General features: G+C 38.6%; 1 protein-coding gene across 6 annotated transcripts in view; it reads left to right on the plus strand.

Moving 5' to 3' along the window:
- The first annotated feature begins 1,459 nt into the window (after window positions 1-1,459).
- RUFY2 (RUN and FYVE domain containing 2) overlaps window positions 1,460-15,995 on the plus strand; it is a 46,551-nt gene continuing 32,015 nt past the window's right edge. Inside the window, exons 1-7 of one of the 6 annotated variants that reach the window (XM_045783710.2) lie at window positions 1,460-1,476; window positions 4,279-4,452; window positions 7,512-7,629; window positions 10,355-10,456; window positions 12,314-12,437; window positions 12,618-12,679; window positions 13,916-13,981. In XM_045783710.2, the coding sequence (XP_045639666.1) occupies window positions 4,323-4,452; window positions 7,512-7,629; window positions 10,355-10,456; window positions 12,314-12,437; window positions 12,618-12,679; window positions 13,916-13,981 (602 nt within the window). In that variant the 5' untranslated portion in view covers window positions 1,460-1,476; window positions 4,279-4,322. Of the gene's footprint in view, window positions 1,477-2,031; window positions 2,298-2,317; window positions 2,734-4,278; window positions 4,453-7,511; window positions 7,630-10,354; window positions 10,457-12,313; window positions 12,438-12,617; window positions 12,680-13,915; window positions 13,982-15,995 lie in introns of those variants that run through there. The other 5 variants (XM_045783712.2, XM_087863072.1, XM_045783706.2 and 2 more) reach the window with 5 other exon arrangements.

Raw genomic sequence — 15,995 nt, forward strand, 5'->3', positions numbered from 1 at the left:
AACCTACTGAGCCACCCAGGCGCCGCGCCCATAAATTTAAAGAAAGACATACCTTATTTTCAGTTATTCTATTCTTAATTATATGCTCTAACGACTCTCTTAGACATTGGCATAAAGATATATGTACAACTTTGAAACACCTAAACCTGGAACTTCTCTTGGACGTGGATGATGTTGAACAAAAGAAACAAGTAACAAAATTTATAGTGTTATTCCATTTGTGAAAAGTTTATAAACAGACAAAAATAAATTGCATGGTTAGGGGCACATACTTGCAAGGAGAAAACAGAAAAGCAAGGAAACAATTCTCATAAAAGCTGGAATGGTATTTACCTCAAGGGCGATAGTGAATGGTGGCTAGGGACAGTTCCCAGGGAGGGTGGCTCTGTCCTGTGCTCAGTTTATCTGGTGGTAGTCACCCAGCTGTTCACTTTATAATGATTCTTTAAACTGTATGTAGAGAGCAAGATGGAGTCACTTATGTCAAGCAGGGGCCTGTGTCAAGCAATGATGCGCACTTAAGGGTACTGCATTAATCAGATATCCACCAAGACCAACACCAGCTGACCTTACCCCAGAACTGATAAGCTGAAGCAGAGGAGCTCTGCAGGGGCCCATGACTGATTAAATCCTTTTTTAAGGAGGGAGGATTTTTTAATTTTACAGGCCAGCAGGTATATTCTTTAAAAATTTTTTTAAATTTTAATTTTTTTACTATGTTCAGTTAGCCAACATATAGTACATCATAAGTTAAAAAGGAAGGATTTTTTAGCAAACTGTCAGACTTCTCAGACACCCTTTATGTCTGACCACTTAAAAAAAGCAGCTGCTGGGGCGCCTGGGTGGCTCCGCCGGCAGGGCATCTGCCTTTGGCTCAGGGCCTGCTCTCAGGGTCCTCTGATCGAGCCCCGCATCGGCTCCCTGCTCAGTGGGGAGCCTGCTGCTCCCTCTCTCTCTGCCTGCCACTCTCCCTGTTTGTGCGCTTGCGCGCGCTCCCTCTGTCAGATAAATAAAATCTTAAAAGAAAAGAAAAAAGGCAGCAGCTGCTGAAGGCTCTGCTTAATTGATGTCAGAACAGAACTGAGATCCTTCACTGCTGGAACATAATAAGCCTAAGTGCCTGGAGGTGACCCTGACGAGACCAGGGCCTTATCTGAACTGTGCACCCACAGACCGACTTCTTGTTTGGCTCCTTAACTTCCTACTCCCTGTTATCTTCTGTTGTGTGACTTGTCTTGTGTTCTGCTTTGTGTACCCAGGAAGAAGCCAAGTTAATCACGTGGTGAAATGTCGAGTTTGCAATCCTGAACCTGCTTTATAATTACGTTAACCTTGCTTTATGACTGAAGAAAGCTGGCATTCTGGGAAGACGCAACTCGTGCGTGCGCCTTCATAGCCTGCTCATTACAGTCTGTTTTCTACTTTTTTCTCCATGTATCATCACCTCACAGTAAAGAAAATGAAAAACCAAAAGAGGTAAAGAAACGTAAAACTATACTGGCCGAGGTGATGAAGAGAAAAACAGCCCCATTTTCATGAAATATCTCGGTCTTTCTAGCTCAGCCACTGTTTCAACAATTGCTAATCTAACTACGTAATAGTTTTCCCAAACCGAGACAGCTCAATCTAGTGTCATCTGACCACGAGGTTTTTTTTTTTTTCCTCTCCCTGATATGAGAAAAAATTAGCTTTATCACTACACGTCTGTCCCTTGATAAGTGCGGCCCTTCCCACTGCCGGTGTATTTACTAGTTTAAATTCGTGTTTGGGCTGCCTAGTTTCAGCAGATTTCTGCCCACGGTTCATTGCTTCAGGTTTTCTAAATTCCTTCGCTCACCTAAGACCTTATGAGGCGTGAAGGGAAGCGGTCAGGTGTATCGGATGAACCCCGCACGCCGCGCGGAGGAAAACGTTTGCACGTGGCTCGCCCCCCTTGGCAAAGCAGCCCCGGCGCCGCGGCGAAGCCCCGGGGTGAGAGGTCGGTGGTCCGACCAGGGCCCGGCCTCGGCTCCTCTCACACGAGGTCTCTTTCACGCTCCTCTTCCTCCTCCTTCCGGTCGGGCTGGACGCAAGGAGGCCTGGCGAGGGCGGGTTTCTCTCCTGCCGGTTGCGGGCCCCGCGGCCCCCCGCCCCACTCGCCGCGCCGCGGGACCGCCCGGGCGTCCTCCCGCCGCCGGGAGCGCTGTGGGCCGCGGCGGGCCTGGTGGCAGACGCCGTGGCGGCCGCCGCGCGCCTGAAGGGAGCTGCTGGCGGGGCCCAGGGCGTCCCCGCCGGATACCGCGCCGCCGCCGCCATGGGTAAGGGGAGCGGACTGAGAGCGGACCCCGCGCTCTCGGCCGGAGGCTGAAGGCCGCAGCCGGGCGAGGAGGACTGGTGGTGGTGGGCACCGAGGCCTGGGGTCGCAACTGGGGCCCGAACTGGGCCTGGGGCTGGGCGGGGGCAGCCGGGGACTCGGGGCGCCCGGGGTCGCCATGGCAACGCGCCCCTCCCCCCGTTCCTTCTGGTCCCCGCCCCGGTTCTAGGGCCTAATGGCCGAGGGCTCGTGGTTCGACGGCTTCCAAGGGGCGAAGACAGGGCCGGCCGGGGGGCCGTTCCTGGGTCGGTGGAACAGTCGGGGACGGGCGATGACTTTTCAGGTTTGGGGGTGGCGGAGGGAAGACGCGTCTCAGGTTTTGGCGTGGGTGCCCGACGCCGAGGGCGGGAGAGGTGCAGCGATGCCGCGCAGGACCCCGGGTGAGCCCTCCGCGGGGGTCCTTGGGCGCCCTGAGCCCTTTGGGCAGCCTTGCTGCGGGGAGGAAGGGAGGCAGGGAGGGGGCTCCAGGCCCGGGCAAGATGCGGGGACTGGCCCTTGGCCTTGTGGAGGCTGCGACCAGCAGGACACATCTGCGAGCCCGGGCGGGGCGCGGCCGGCGTGCAAACGCTCCTGGGGCGAGGAAGCTGCCGACCCCCAGCGCGGACCGGCCTCGGAGCCCCTGCAGATACGCCCTTTGTCTGCTTGTCGCATCGCAAGTCACGGATCTTAATGGGCACTGTTAGGAAAAATGAGGATTGGTACAGATTATGAAACATCAAGTGGTTCTGCCCCCCCCCCCCCGCCCGAAAAAAAGAGGGAATCATACCACGATGCAGATTTGAAGGAATGATGTGTGTGCAGATTTTCCACCAGTTAGCTTGGTCATAGCGATTGTGGCTGTTTGCATTTTTAGTTGCTTAGGATTCCGTGTCAGGCTTCGCGCTTAGCTGTCAGCTCAGAACTCGAATTGGGAACCCTGGACTTTTGTTCAGTGAAGGAAAAACAGTGAAGGAAAAAAAAACTTGGTTCACTTGGACTAGTAAATTTGCCAGTGATTATGAAACGTTATACTAAGTGCTTCATTTTTCTGCACTTCATTTTGTCATGTGTTTGCTGAAAATATTCCTGCCAGTCACAGCAGTGGTGAGAGTATGTGGGAACATCTGAATTTCTAAGTTAACTAAGGATGAAATTTGTGGGAAAGAAAAAAATAGCATTTTGTGAATTGAAAATATAAATTACAAATCCGTTTTTTTTTAAGTACATCTATTAATTTTTGACTGAATCATCTGTGTGGAAGGGAAAGGAGCTTAAATGTGAAACAGGACTGCTTTTATTACCTCCGGGAGAAGAAAGGAGTTATACAATACAGAATTACAGTTGCAATGAAAAAACAAGATGGAAAGAGGGTTAAAACGAGTGAAGGAACTGAATGGCTTCTCCTGTATTCCCTTATTTGTTGGTGTGTTTTAACCCATCGTGTCTATAGATGATATTATAATCTTGGAATTGTAACCACCTTTTATTGCCAGTTTATTCTGAACATTTTTTGCCTTGAGATTCATCCTTGGACCATGCCTGCTGTCCACCTTTTGCCCGAGACTCTTCAATGTTATTTATCACTCCAATTTTATCTCCACAAATAGTCATTAAAAGAAAAAAAAAGCAAACTCCTTCTCTCTGAAGGGGTTTTTACTTTTTACTATTTTACTAAAGTAAAATAAATACCAAAAGATAATAACCAAGTTGCAGGGTCTTGAGAATAATTAATAAACTTTGTCTGCAGTGGGCATGGTAGTGTTCTGTGTGGTATATGTGAGAGACATAAAGAGAAGTTACCTAGGGGTATGGATTAGTTAGGAAGACTAATTTTTCAACCAAGAAAAAACAAAGCATTGTTGTTTTTATAGGGGAATGAAAGGGTTTGTGTATTTTTCAATGTCATGTCTTGCAAATGATGTTGGACTCCTTTCTTGTGCTTTCAGCTACAAAAGATCCCACAGCTGTAGAGAGAGCAAACTTGTTAAACATGGCTAAATTGAGTATCAAAGGACTCATTGAATCTGCTCTAAGCTTTGGCCGCACTTTGGATTCTGACTATCCCCCCTTGCAGCAGTTCTTTGTTGTTATGGAACATTGTCTGAAACACGGTCTTAAAGGTATCATGAGATTTTAAAAAACTAATTAAGTTTAGAATCCCACCATTTCCATCTTAAACATCCTTGAAAATGTGATAATTTGTTGAGGCCGTAATTGTTTACATTTAAAAATACTGGGTGGGTTGGCCTGGGGAGAGAACAGCCTACTGCTTTGTTTTCTAATAAATTGTCTTCAGAAAATGCCTGCTTAGTGTTTTGTAAAAACATTTGATTTTTCATTTTTTCTCAATATAGTCTGAATTGATTTCTATTTTCTAGGACAATTATAGAGTTATTTAAAAAATTTTAAGCTTAGTGATTCCAATATGAAGTCTTATTACTAGTTTGAGTCCTATTGAACAAACACATTAAAATGTTGAAATATAAACCTCCTTGGCCCCCTGTAATGTATCAAGAAAGATTATCTTTCAGGTTGGATTATTGTAGAAATGTTATCACCTCCTGGAAATGATGATAATATTGGATATTTTCTTCTACACAGTTGACACTGGTTTATCGTTGCATGTAAAATGTTTACATGAGATTTAGTTATTTAACATATGTTGTGTAGTAACTGTTCTTTTACTTATTGTAAAAACAGCTATTGGTAGTTTTGGTGTCTAGTTCTTTTGAACAGCTGTGTGGAGGGCTATGTAAGAGTTTATACCAAATTGACTATTCTAACGCTAAAAGAAGCTTCGTTCCTTGTGGGTGTACTAGGGACCCGGGTAAGTTGGGAAGGCCAGAAGTTCTGACTCAGGTACATGAGAGTGGGGGTAAATGTAAACAGCACAAAAGGAGATTTACATAAACATGGTTTTAATAAAGTGTACTTCAAATTTTAATAAAGTGTACTGCCAAAGGAGCCTTGGCATCAAAATTTGAGAAACCCTATGTGATGTCATTAAGGTACTCATTTCTTTTTTTTTAATTAAAATTTTTTATTGAGCTATAATTAACATACTAGTTTCAGGTGCACAACATAGTGATCTGATATTTTTATGTATTGAGAAATGATCAGCACAATAAATCTAGTTGATAATCCATCACCATACATAGTTAAAATTTTTTTCTTATGAACTCCTGAGATTTACTCTCTTAGTAACTTTCACACATACAACAGTATTATTAACTGTGGTCATCATGCTGTGCATTACGTCCTTATGACCTATTTATTTTATACCTGGAAGTTTGTATCTTTTGACCGCCTTTACCCATTTCCTGTACCCGTATCCTCTGCCAGCCATCAGTCTGTTCCCTGTATTTGAGTTTGGTTTTTGTTTTGTTTCTTTAGATTCCACTATTTCTTTAATTGAAGACAAAGTAATTTTTTAAAAATTATATAAATAATAGTGAAATCTACTCTTGTTGTACATGAATCAAACAACGTAGAAGCAAAAACCCTTTCCTTCATTCTCTTCCATTCATCTCCCTGAAGGGAATCCTTGTCATTCTTCTAGCTCTTTTCCATTTTTTTTTTTTTTTATAATAGAGTACTTTTTTTTTTTAAGAGTTTTTATTTATTCGACAGAGAGAGAGACAGCCAGCGAGAGAGGGAACACAAGCAGGGGGAGTGGGAGAGGAAGAAGCAGGCTTCCAGCAGAAGAGCCTGATGTGGGGCTCGATCCCAGAATGCTGGGACCACGCCCTGAGCCGAAGGCAGATGCTTAACGACTGAGCCACCCAGGCGCCCCTCCATTTTTTTCTTTTATTCTGCATAGAATTATGCTATAAGTATTATTATTCTCTGACTTTGTTTAAAAAAATTGATGATATGGTTTGGAGATCTTTCCATTTACATAGAGGTCTTTATCACATTTTTAATGGCTCTATAAAATTTCATAGTATATGTATACCAAAACTTACTTAACTGCCCTCTTAACGTACCCTTAGGTTGTTCCCAATTTTTTATTATTAAAATTGTGCTGTTAGAACATCTTTGGGTGTATGTGTTTGTATAGTTGTTCTTTAGGATAGGGTTCCTAGGAGTAGAATTACTGGGTCAAAGGGTATAGGCACCTGGCCTCTATGAAGGCTTCATGGATTTATCAAGCATCAGTGGATGTTAGTGTTTTTCCCCACATTTTTGCCTACTCTTGGTATTATCAGTTTCTGCTTCTTTCAGTACATCAGGAACTCACCAGTCTGATCTAACAACCTTAAGGGTTTTTTGTTTTATTTTAGTTTTTTTAATTTTTAAAAACAAATTTTTTTTATTTTAGTTTTAAGTTTTAATTTGCTTTTTGAAAACCTTTTAATCTTTGTTTTCTCTTGGGCTGCAGAAGTGGAATTTGCTAAACGATGGCCAAATAGTTAAATTTAAACTCTTACCTGAGTTTATTTTCCTTTACTTCACAAAATATCATAAGGCATGTCCTAACAGTCCTATCATAGGCTTGTCTTGATGAATCATTATGAAGCTACTTTGTGCTGATTGACTGTTTTCCCCCAAGGAAAAATTGCCTATCTTGGTGATTGTCCTTGGGTGGTGGGTTGATAGGCACCCTTGATCTGCCGCAGATCTGGTCAGTATTAAGGAAGAAATGTATAGTGATTTCATGTTTTTATATTACCCGATTCTCAGAATAAAATTAGTCACAGTTTTTCATGTTAAAAGTAAAATACCTTTTTTTTGTCCTTGGTTTACTTAATAAAGATCAATGTGCTAGGGCTGCCAGTTTTCACTTTGGTACTGGTAAAGACTAAGGCCAATTGTTTTTTTACTTTAATTACCTGCCTGCATATTTCTGATAAGGAAGAATGGCCAAGATGCATATTTCTTTTCTTTCTTTTCTTTCTTTCTTTTCTTTCTTTTTTCTCTTTCTTTCTTTCTTTCTCTCTCTCTCTCTCTCTCTCTCTCTCTCTTTCTTTCTTTCTTTGCATTTTTTTGATAAGGAAAAATATCAGGATCCTGATGAACAGGTTCCTGATCAACAGGGCTGTGTAGTGATAAGAGGAAGGTCTCTGAATAATTGTATTTTAAGTTAGAAATGTTGAAACTAAATATTTAAAAGGAAGTTATTATAATTTTATATGTTGAAGTTGTATGCATTATATATACCTTTTTTTGTTTTTTTCAGTAAGAAAATCATTTTTGAGTTATAACAAAACTATCTGGGGCCCCTTGGAACTGGTGGAGAAGCTGTACCCAGAAGCAGAGGAAATAGGAGCCAGTGTCCGGGATTTACCTGGACTTAAGTAAGTAAGCTTATTCCTTGTTCGTTTCTAACCGCAGAAGTATATTTACTGTTCCTTAAAAGTACTTCACACTCTATTATCTTCTCTCAGCCTTAAGTAGCCTTCTTCCATTCTCTCCTAATAAAATTCTTTCTTTATGGCTCAGTTCAAATTTCATTTCCTTTATGAAATTTTTCTTAGTCCCTTCAGTAAGAATTAACTGCTTTTCCTTTTATACCCTATCACTATATTCACTCTTTTATTATATCACTTCAGTTCTACATTGTATTGCAGGAAGCTGCAGGTCCCTTTAAGATAGGATGTATCAATTATGCATTTCTGTTTCCTGAGTGTTAAGCTAGTTTGCAGTAGTAAGCTAGTTGGCAGCCAGTAACTATTTGTGAGGATTGATTTAGACTAAATCCAGGGCAAAGGCTCAGGAGACTTGAATTCTCAGATAAGTCGTTTATATATATGGGGCTTGTCAAACTACTTTTCTTTCTCTGAAAATTGGGATAGTGTCACCTGCCCATTTCACTAGACAAATATACATAAAATGTTATAAAAGCTGAATAAAGGTATAAAGTGTTGTTAAGGCTACGTTCTTATGCTTTCCTTTAGTTTATCTTAATTCTTGTGAATGAGATAACCTTTTTTCCATAGCATTTTCTGTCAGATTACCAGTTTGCTTTCTCTTAGCTTTATAATTGAGGGTTTTACATGTTTTCTTTTCTTTCTTTCTTTCTTTTTTTTTTTTATCTTTGCTCTTGAGAGAGCGCCTGCACACGAGCAGGGGGAGGGGCAGAGGGAGAAGCGGACTCCCTGCTGAGCTGGGAGCCCAATGTATATTGGATCCTAGGACCCTGGGATCATGACCTGAGCTGAAGCAGATGCTTAACTGACTGAGCCATCCAGGTGCCTAAGGGTTTTACATGTTGTAGGGAATATGATAGTGTTTTCTGGCTGTTAACATAATATCCAAGTATTTCCAGGTTGTATTTAATTGAATGATAAAAGTAAATGGCTACTATTTATTAAGCAATGTCTCGGTATAAAATACTTGGCTTACACGAATTATCTCATTTAGTGCTTACATCAGTCTTACAGGGTAGAGATTATTATAATAATTGCATAGATGTAAAAATAACTGTTAACTCCTCTGACTTTTAATAAATGGCAGAGCCAGGATTCAAACCCAGTTTTTAAGTTTTATTTTACTGATTATTATTTTTGTAAGTAATCTCTCCACCCAATGTGGGGCTTGAACTCATGACCCTGAGATCAAGAATTGCATGCTTGACTGAGTGAGCCAGCCAGATGTCCCTCAAACTAGTTTTTATTTTTTTTATTTTTTAAAAGATTTAATTTAGTTATTTGATGGAGAGAGCACAAGAAGGCAGAAGGAGGGGGCGAAGCAGGCTCCCTGCCGAGCAGAGAGCCTGTCTTGGGGCTCGATCCCAGGACCTTGGGATCATGATCATGACCTGAGCTGAAGGCAGACGCTCAACTGACTGAGCCACCCAGGCGCCCCAAACCTAGTTTTTAGAGTTAAATAGCAAGTGATGTTCACGGTTGCTGTTTCTTATAATGGTATATTGGGTGTAGTGATTTTTAGCAAAAACAGAAGAAAAAGGGAATTCTAACTCTTAAAAAGATAAATATAAGAAGGGGCGCTGGCTGGCTCAGTTAGTAGGGCATGCCACTCTTCATCTCGGAGTTGTGAGTTCAAGCCCCATGTTGGGTATAGAGATTACTCTAAAAATAAAATCTTAAGAAACAGAAATATAAGATTTGGTCGTTTTAATATGAAAATACATGTTCATATTGTTTTTAAAAAGCCTAATTTTTCAAAAGTAAAAAAGGTTCTCTGAAGAATGTTATTCATTCAACTGCTAAACCATAAGCAGCTCATTAGCTGTTAGTAGTGAAGATGAACTTACCTCCCACACTACATGCCAAAACGTTCTTTGTAGAAGAAAACATAAAAGTGTGAATGCTATCTTTCTGTTTGAAAAACTATACATATTCTGTAAAAGTTGCTTTTACTTTTTCTAAATGATAGAACTTGGATAAGAGGTATGAGATTGAATTTTTTAAGGACTATCTCATAGAGAAACATTTGAAAAATAACAAGCAGCCTGGTGATTTCTCTCTTTTTGATTACCAGCTTGGTGCCCTCCTAGCTTTGTTATGATTTTAAAAATTCAGATATAATGTCAGTTACTTTTTGAATGCATTATACTGCTTTGATGCATTTTGCATACCCCCTTTTTTTTTTTACCTTTTTTTTTTTTTTTTTTTTAAAGTAACCTCCATGCCCACTGCGGGTCTTGAACTTACAACCTGCAGATCAAAAATCACATGCTGTACTGACTAAGCCAGCCAGGCGCCCCTTGCATATTCATCTTTAGATGGTTAAGCCCATTCGGTCAAAATATTTCTTGTAGAGATAATCCTCAGTATTTAGAAAGTCATTTCTTCCAAGGCATAAAATGGTCCCTTGATGTTCTGTAGGTGCAGGTTTACCTTAGAGACTTAAATAGCTCCCAGGGGTTGGTTTGCATGCCCCAAGAGCCGGCTTAAAACTGTAGAAACAAACCAAACAAAAACCTGTAGAAACAAAGACAAAGCCATGATAAATTGCAGTTTTCCTTTACTAATATGGACCTTGACAGGAGTAGAATATGTAGTCTCTTATTATATATGGACTGGGCCTATCTTCTGACCAGTTGGTTTTGCTTTTTAGGACCCCCCTGGGTCGTGCAAGAGCGTGGCTTCGATTAGCCCTCATGCAAAAAAAAATGGCTGATTACCTGCGTTGCTTAATTATTCAGAGGGATCTCTTAAGGTTAGTACCATTAAATCATGTTCATTTCCATTTTTAAAATTTCATTTATATCCTGTTTTCCAAGAAGAATTAAAGATGGAGTTCAAAAGGATACATAAAATACAATAAGATGGCATAAAAAAGCAACGTGAGAGAGAAAATCATGTAGGGACATAATGTGGATCAGGAACTAGCCTAAAAACTGAATACCATAAACTTTGTATTGACAAGTAAGAGGAAAATTAATTTATATGTTGAATTTCTAAGCTAGTTTTATTTTTTTTCTAAATTACAGTTAATTCTGTGAATAAAAACCTGTATTGGGATTTGAGGCTTTAACTCGACAGCTTTCTTTTTCTTTTTTCTTTTATTTATTAATATTTTTAGAGATGGGGATTGGGGGGGCTACTGAGCGGGAGAGAGAGAATCCTAAGCAGACTCCATGCTCAGCGTGGAGCCCACGTGGGGCTCAGTCTCACAACCCTGAGATCATAATCTGAGTCATAATCAACAGTTTGATGCTTAACCAACTGAGCTATCCAGGCGCCCCCAGGTTTCTTTTTAGATCCTGAATGTCTAAACTATTGCTTTGGCCATATTGTGGGCACTTTTTAAGCTGTCAGTTTAAACTGAAGGCTAGTGAGTGCTGGCAATTAAGTGGCACAGTGAAAATGACTGGAAAACATTAACTTGTTATTGTTAGTTGACATCATGCTGAGGCTGATGGGAAGTTGAGTTTATAAATCGTCTGGTCTATGCACTGATTTAGACATCTCGATTTCAGAGATAGACCTTATCCTACGGACCATTCATTGTTTAACTTTGAAGCTTTTTACTTAACAGAGAATGGATTTATCCTTTTGAAAAATGTAATACTAATACATAGCTGTGATAACACCCCCATTGAAAATTTTGTTTTCAGTATTAACTTCTTGAGTAAATTGCCTTCATATTATAAATAAATAAATAAATAAATAAATAAAAGGCCAGATGTTTAAGACAGACTTTCAAAGTACAGTAACCAGTTGTTAACGGGAGTGGCCCATAGCATGGGCCTGTCTGTTTGTCCTTGATCTCTAGGAGTGCCTGTCTGATGTTCTGGAGAATCTGGTCATTTTCGGTAGTACTTAGGACTCCGGTTGTACATTTTGGTTTTCCCATTTGTTAAATGAGAACGACCATTCTTTAAGCACCAGCAATTTCTCAATAATATTGTGAAGGTCAATTAAAGTTATTAAATAATGTACGTGGGGCTTCTTGAGGAAGGCATGAGACAGTGATAATTAATTCTATGAATACATAATTGTCAAGGCTTAGTTTTTAGACTGTCCTGTTTCACAAGTCTCTTGTTTGAACATTTTTTTAGAATATAGATGTCCATAAGTATCCTTAATCAATGATTATTAAGAACACATGCAATATACTTATCAGATACACTGATCTGAACATGGGCTTTGGAATGTTTCATATGTTCCTTCCCTACCTTAGTTTTCATCCCAAGATTCTTAATAAATCCAAAAGTCAACTCTAATAAAAAGTATTATAATCAAATCAGTAACAGTCACTATGTTTTCTGAGAGTCCCAGACATTCCAGGCCTCAGTGATGTCTCTTTATCTTTTGATCTATATCTCTTTGCTTCTCTTTTTTTCTCTCAAAATTCCTTTTCCTCTTTCATCTCCTTTAGTCCCATTCTTTTATCTTGTTTATATGGACATTAACATTTCAAAATGTTTAAGTTATTCACATATAGAAAGGCTAATTTGAAGAGACCGAATTTGTAAGGGTTCCATGTTTATATATATTATGGGGCTGAGATTTTAAAATTTAGTGTTTGAAGTAAATTTGTGTTTTAAGGCTTTTATTTTAATTTCCACAGTGAATTTTATGAGTATCATGCACTAATGATGGAAGAAGAAGGAGCAGTAATTGTTGGGCTGCTGGTTGGCCTGAATGTGATAGATGCCAACCTGTGTGTAAAGGGAGAAGATTTAGACTCACAAGTAAGTGAAAGTAACTCATACCAAATGCAGAGCGTTTTTAGTTTGCACTGTTCCTCTTGGATCTATTTGTAAACAGTGCTGTTAAACACTAAAGAAAAATTAAGAACGAAATTCAGTTGCATGTTAAATGTATTTCTAATATTTCTCCCCTTTAACTAAAAATAACATGATTTACTTTAGGTTGGAGTGATCGATTTTTCCATGTATTTAAAGAATGAAGAAGATATTGGAAATAAAGAAAGGTATGATTTTCATAAGTTATTTCACATGTTGTATTTTTTATGTGGCTTTTTACAAATCACCCTGAGGTCCATCTATTGATAATGTATTTTTTTGTTTTTGTTTTTTTGACAGTGTAGTTTTTATTTCCTTATTTTGTGTGTAGTTCCTGGTTTGTTTTATTTCGCTTCCATATACAGGTTTTACAAAGCAAAAATCACAAAGAAGAGGGCGGCTTTAGTATGAAGTATAGCCTTTGGTCACACTTGTAGTTCCTTAGATCCATTTTATTTTTATTTGATTTTAATTTAATTTAATTATTTTTTTGGAAGATTTTATTTGACAGGGAAAGAGAGTTAGAACATGGGGGCGCCTGGGTGGCGCAGTCATTGGGCGTCTGCCTTCGGCTCAGGGCGTGATCCCAGCGTTCTTGGATGGAGCCCCACATTAGGCTTCTCCGCTAGGAGCCTGCTTCTTCCTCTCCCACTCCCCCTGCTTGTGTTCCCTCTCTCACTGGCTGTCTCTCTGTCAAATGAATAAGTAAAATCTTAAAAAAAAAAAAAAAAAAAGAAAGAAAGAAAGAAAGAGGAAACATGTACAACCAGGGGGAGGGGCAGAGGGAGAGGGAGAAACGGGCTCCCCACCAAGCAAAGAGCTGGATGCAGGGCTCGTTCCCAGGGCCCTGGGATCATGACCTAAGCTGAAGGCAGAAGCTTAACCAACTGAACCACTCAGGCGCCCCTGAGACCCATTTTAATAGCTGGCTGTGTGTGTGTGTGTGTAAAAGAGATGAAAGCTCGTTACTCACAAGCTTACAAATGCTGGTTTATTCCAAGATCTGTGTTTAAATTTAAAATATTCTAAATAAGAGAAAGGATGATTATGTAGCATAATAAAGGTGCTAGCTATTGCTACAGTGGCAATCATATCACAAATGTATCACATTAACATGTACACCTTAAATTTATAGTTATATGTCAAATGTATTTTAATAAAAAATACAGATGCAAGAGAGTTCTTAAATATACTTTTTAATGGTATGAAATAGATTACTTGCTAATACTAAACGTAACAAAGGTTAGAATTAGTACACAGCCTACTGTTCTGTTATTATAAAGATTCTTGAATTTTATTTTAAAGGCAAGATAGTGTTTTTTGCCATCGTGGTTTTACACTAATTTTAGATGATGTAGACATTTTTTTGGTCGTCTGGTAAACACCCTTCCAACTGACACAAAGCTTCTTTTCCCACTCTTTAGGAATGTTCAAATTGCTGCCATATTAGACCAGAAGAATTATGTTGAAGAATTAAATAGACAACTGAAGTAAGTATTATGGATACTTGGGTATTTGTGACTATTGTCTTAGAGGTTTTCTTCACCCTTTTCAGATCTGCTTTACCCTCTTCCTTCCTACTAAACATATTTGAGAAAGGGTTAAGGAAATAGAGAATGGAAATTAAGAATACAGAGAATTATTGGAGATCATTCATTTTCAAAAAATGAAAGTCAGATTTTCAAATAGAACCTTTGGAGAATTTAAAGATAGAATTTCTGGGGAGGGGTCAAAAAAAATAAAGACGGAATTTCAAACTTATCCCTGTATCCTTGAGAAGAAAAGACTAGATAGGATGGAAGTTTATGTCATTTTCATGGTTCACAAATTTATTTTTCCTACTTCAAAGAGCTTCATGTGTAAATGTGGCTGTCGCCTCCCATGGTGGGCGTTTTTCCCTTATAGTGTCACCTGGGCATTGACGCTGTTAGTGAATACTTAGAAGAATTTCTGAGATCTGTGAGTAAAATAGTATAGTGCAGTTCTGACTAATAGAAATGTGAGTCATATAGATAATTTAAAATTTTTAGTAACATTAAAAAGGTACAAAAGAAACATGAAATTAATTTAAAAATACATTTTATTTAACCCAGTGTACCCAAAATATCATTTCAACATGTAATCAATATAAGAATTATTCATGAGATAGTTTGTTCTTTCTTCGTATTGTCTTCACAATCCAATGTGTATGTTACAGTTACAGTACATTTTAGTTTGCACTAGATAGCACAGGTATAGTGAATAATATTTGCTACAGAGTTAGAAATGGACTGTTTCCATTAATTAAAATGAATAATTAGCAAAAATGGCTATCTCTGGGTGATAGGATTATGAATAATTTCTCTTTTATTCTTTATACTTTTCTGATTTTCTAAGTTTCCTTCAATAGAAAATAAAATTAAACATTTTCTCATTTTAGAAAAAGATACTAAGAAGCTGTAACTCTTGCTTTCTCTGAAGTTGGAAAGATAGGAGATACCTTGTATCATTGTCTTTTTTTTTTTTAAATCATGGCGTTTTAATAGATGTCATAGGAAATATATGTATATATTTGTATTTTGCAATTTGTAACTCTGAGGTTATATTTCTAATTGCAACTTTGTATTGCTTATTTACTTACTGTTAGAGCTTTATTTGCTTTGGGGAACAGGTAATATTTTCACAGAGTTTAAACTTCAAAAGGAACATGAAAAAAAAGCCTCCCTCTTCCCTGATCTCCAACCACCTGGTTTCCCTCTTTGGGAATAATTAATAGGTTTTTGTGTATGCCTCCAGGGATACTTCATACAAATAGACAAGAATATGCATATATTTTCTTAAAGTTCTCACCTTCCTCTCAGTTTTTTACGCATAAAGTAGCATAATTTTTACACTATTCTGTACTTCACTGTTTTTACTCAAAAGTTTATCTTAGAGTCTGTTCCATTTGGTTCAAGGAGTTTTCTCATTCTCTTTTAAATTATGTATATTGAATCATTTACAGCAGTATTAGTGCCTTACTTTTGTACATTTTACGGGTTTAAAAATTTTTCATTATTTTTCCAGTTAGAATGTTTTTGTATATTTCGAGTATTTAAACAAAATATAGAACACAGATAAAGAAAAAAAGTAGAACTCAAATATCATCCCTCATTCAAAGAAAACTATTGAGGGTTTATGTTCAAAGGTCTTTTTTGATTAATATTTTGATTCTCACATAAAGGTAGGACAGAATTATTGTCTGATATATAGGTAAGGAAACTGAAGCTTAGAAAGGTTTTACAACTTTCAGGTGACACAGTTAGAAAGTAGAAAAGCAGGAACTCTTAACTTTGGACCTCTGTCTATTAGTCCCACACCTGTTAACATCTCACCATCCAGATACCCTCTTGCTGTTTGTGAAATACTCAAGTTTACCTAAGAATGATTATATTTAAAAATTATTTAATATGAATGAAAAAATATTTTTCTTGTTTCACTAGTTAAACTAAAATGCCAATATTTATTTCTGAGGCTGGTATAAAA

The sequence above is a fragment of the Ursus americanus genome, chromosome 6 (assembly GCF_024610735.1).
Source record: "Ursus americanus isolate L20-20 chromosome 6, mUrsAme1.1.p, whole genome shotgun sequence".
Lineage (NCBI taxonomy): Eukaryota > Metazoa > Chordata > Mammalia > Carnivora > Ursidae > Ursus > Ursus americanus.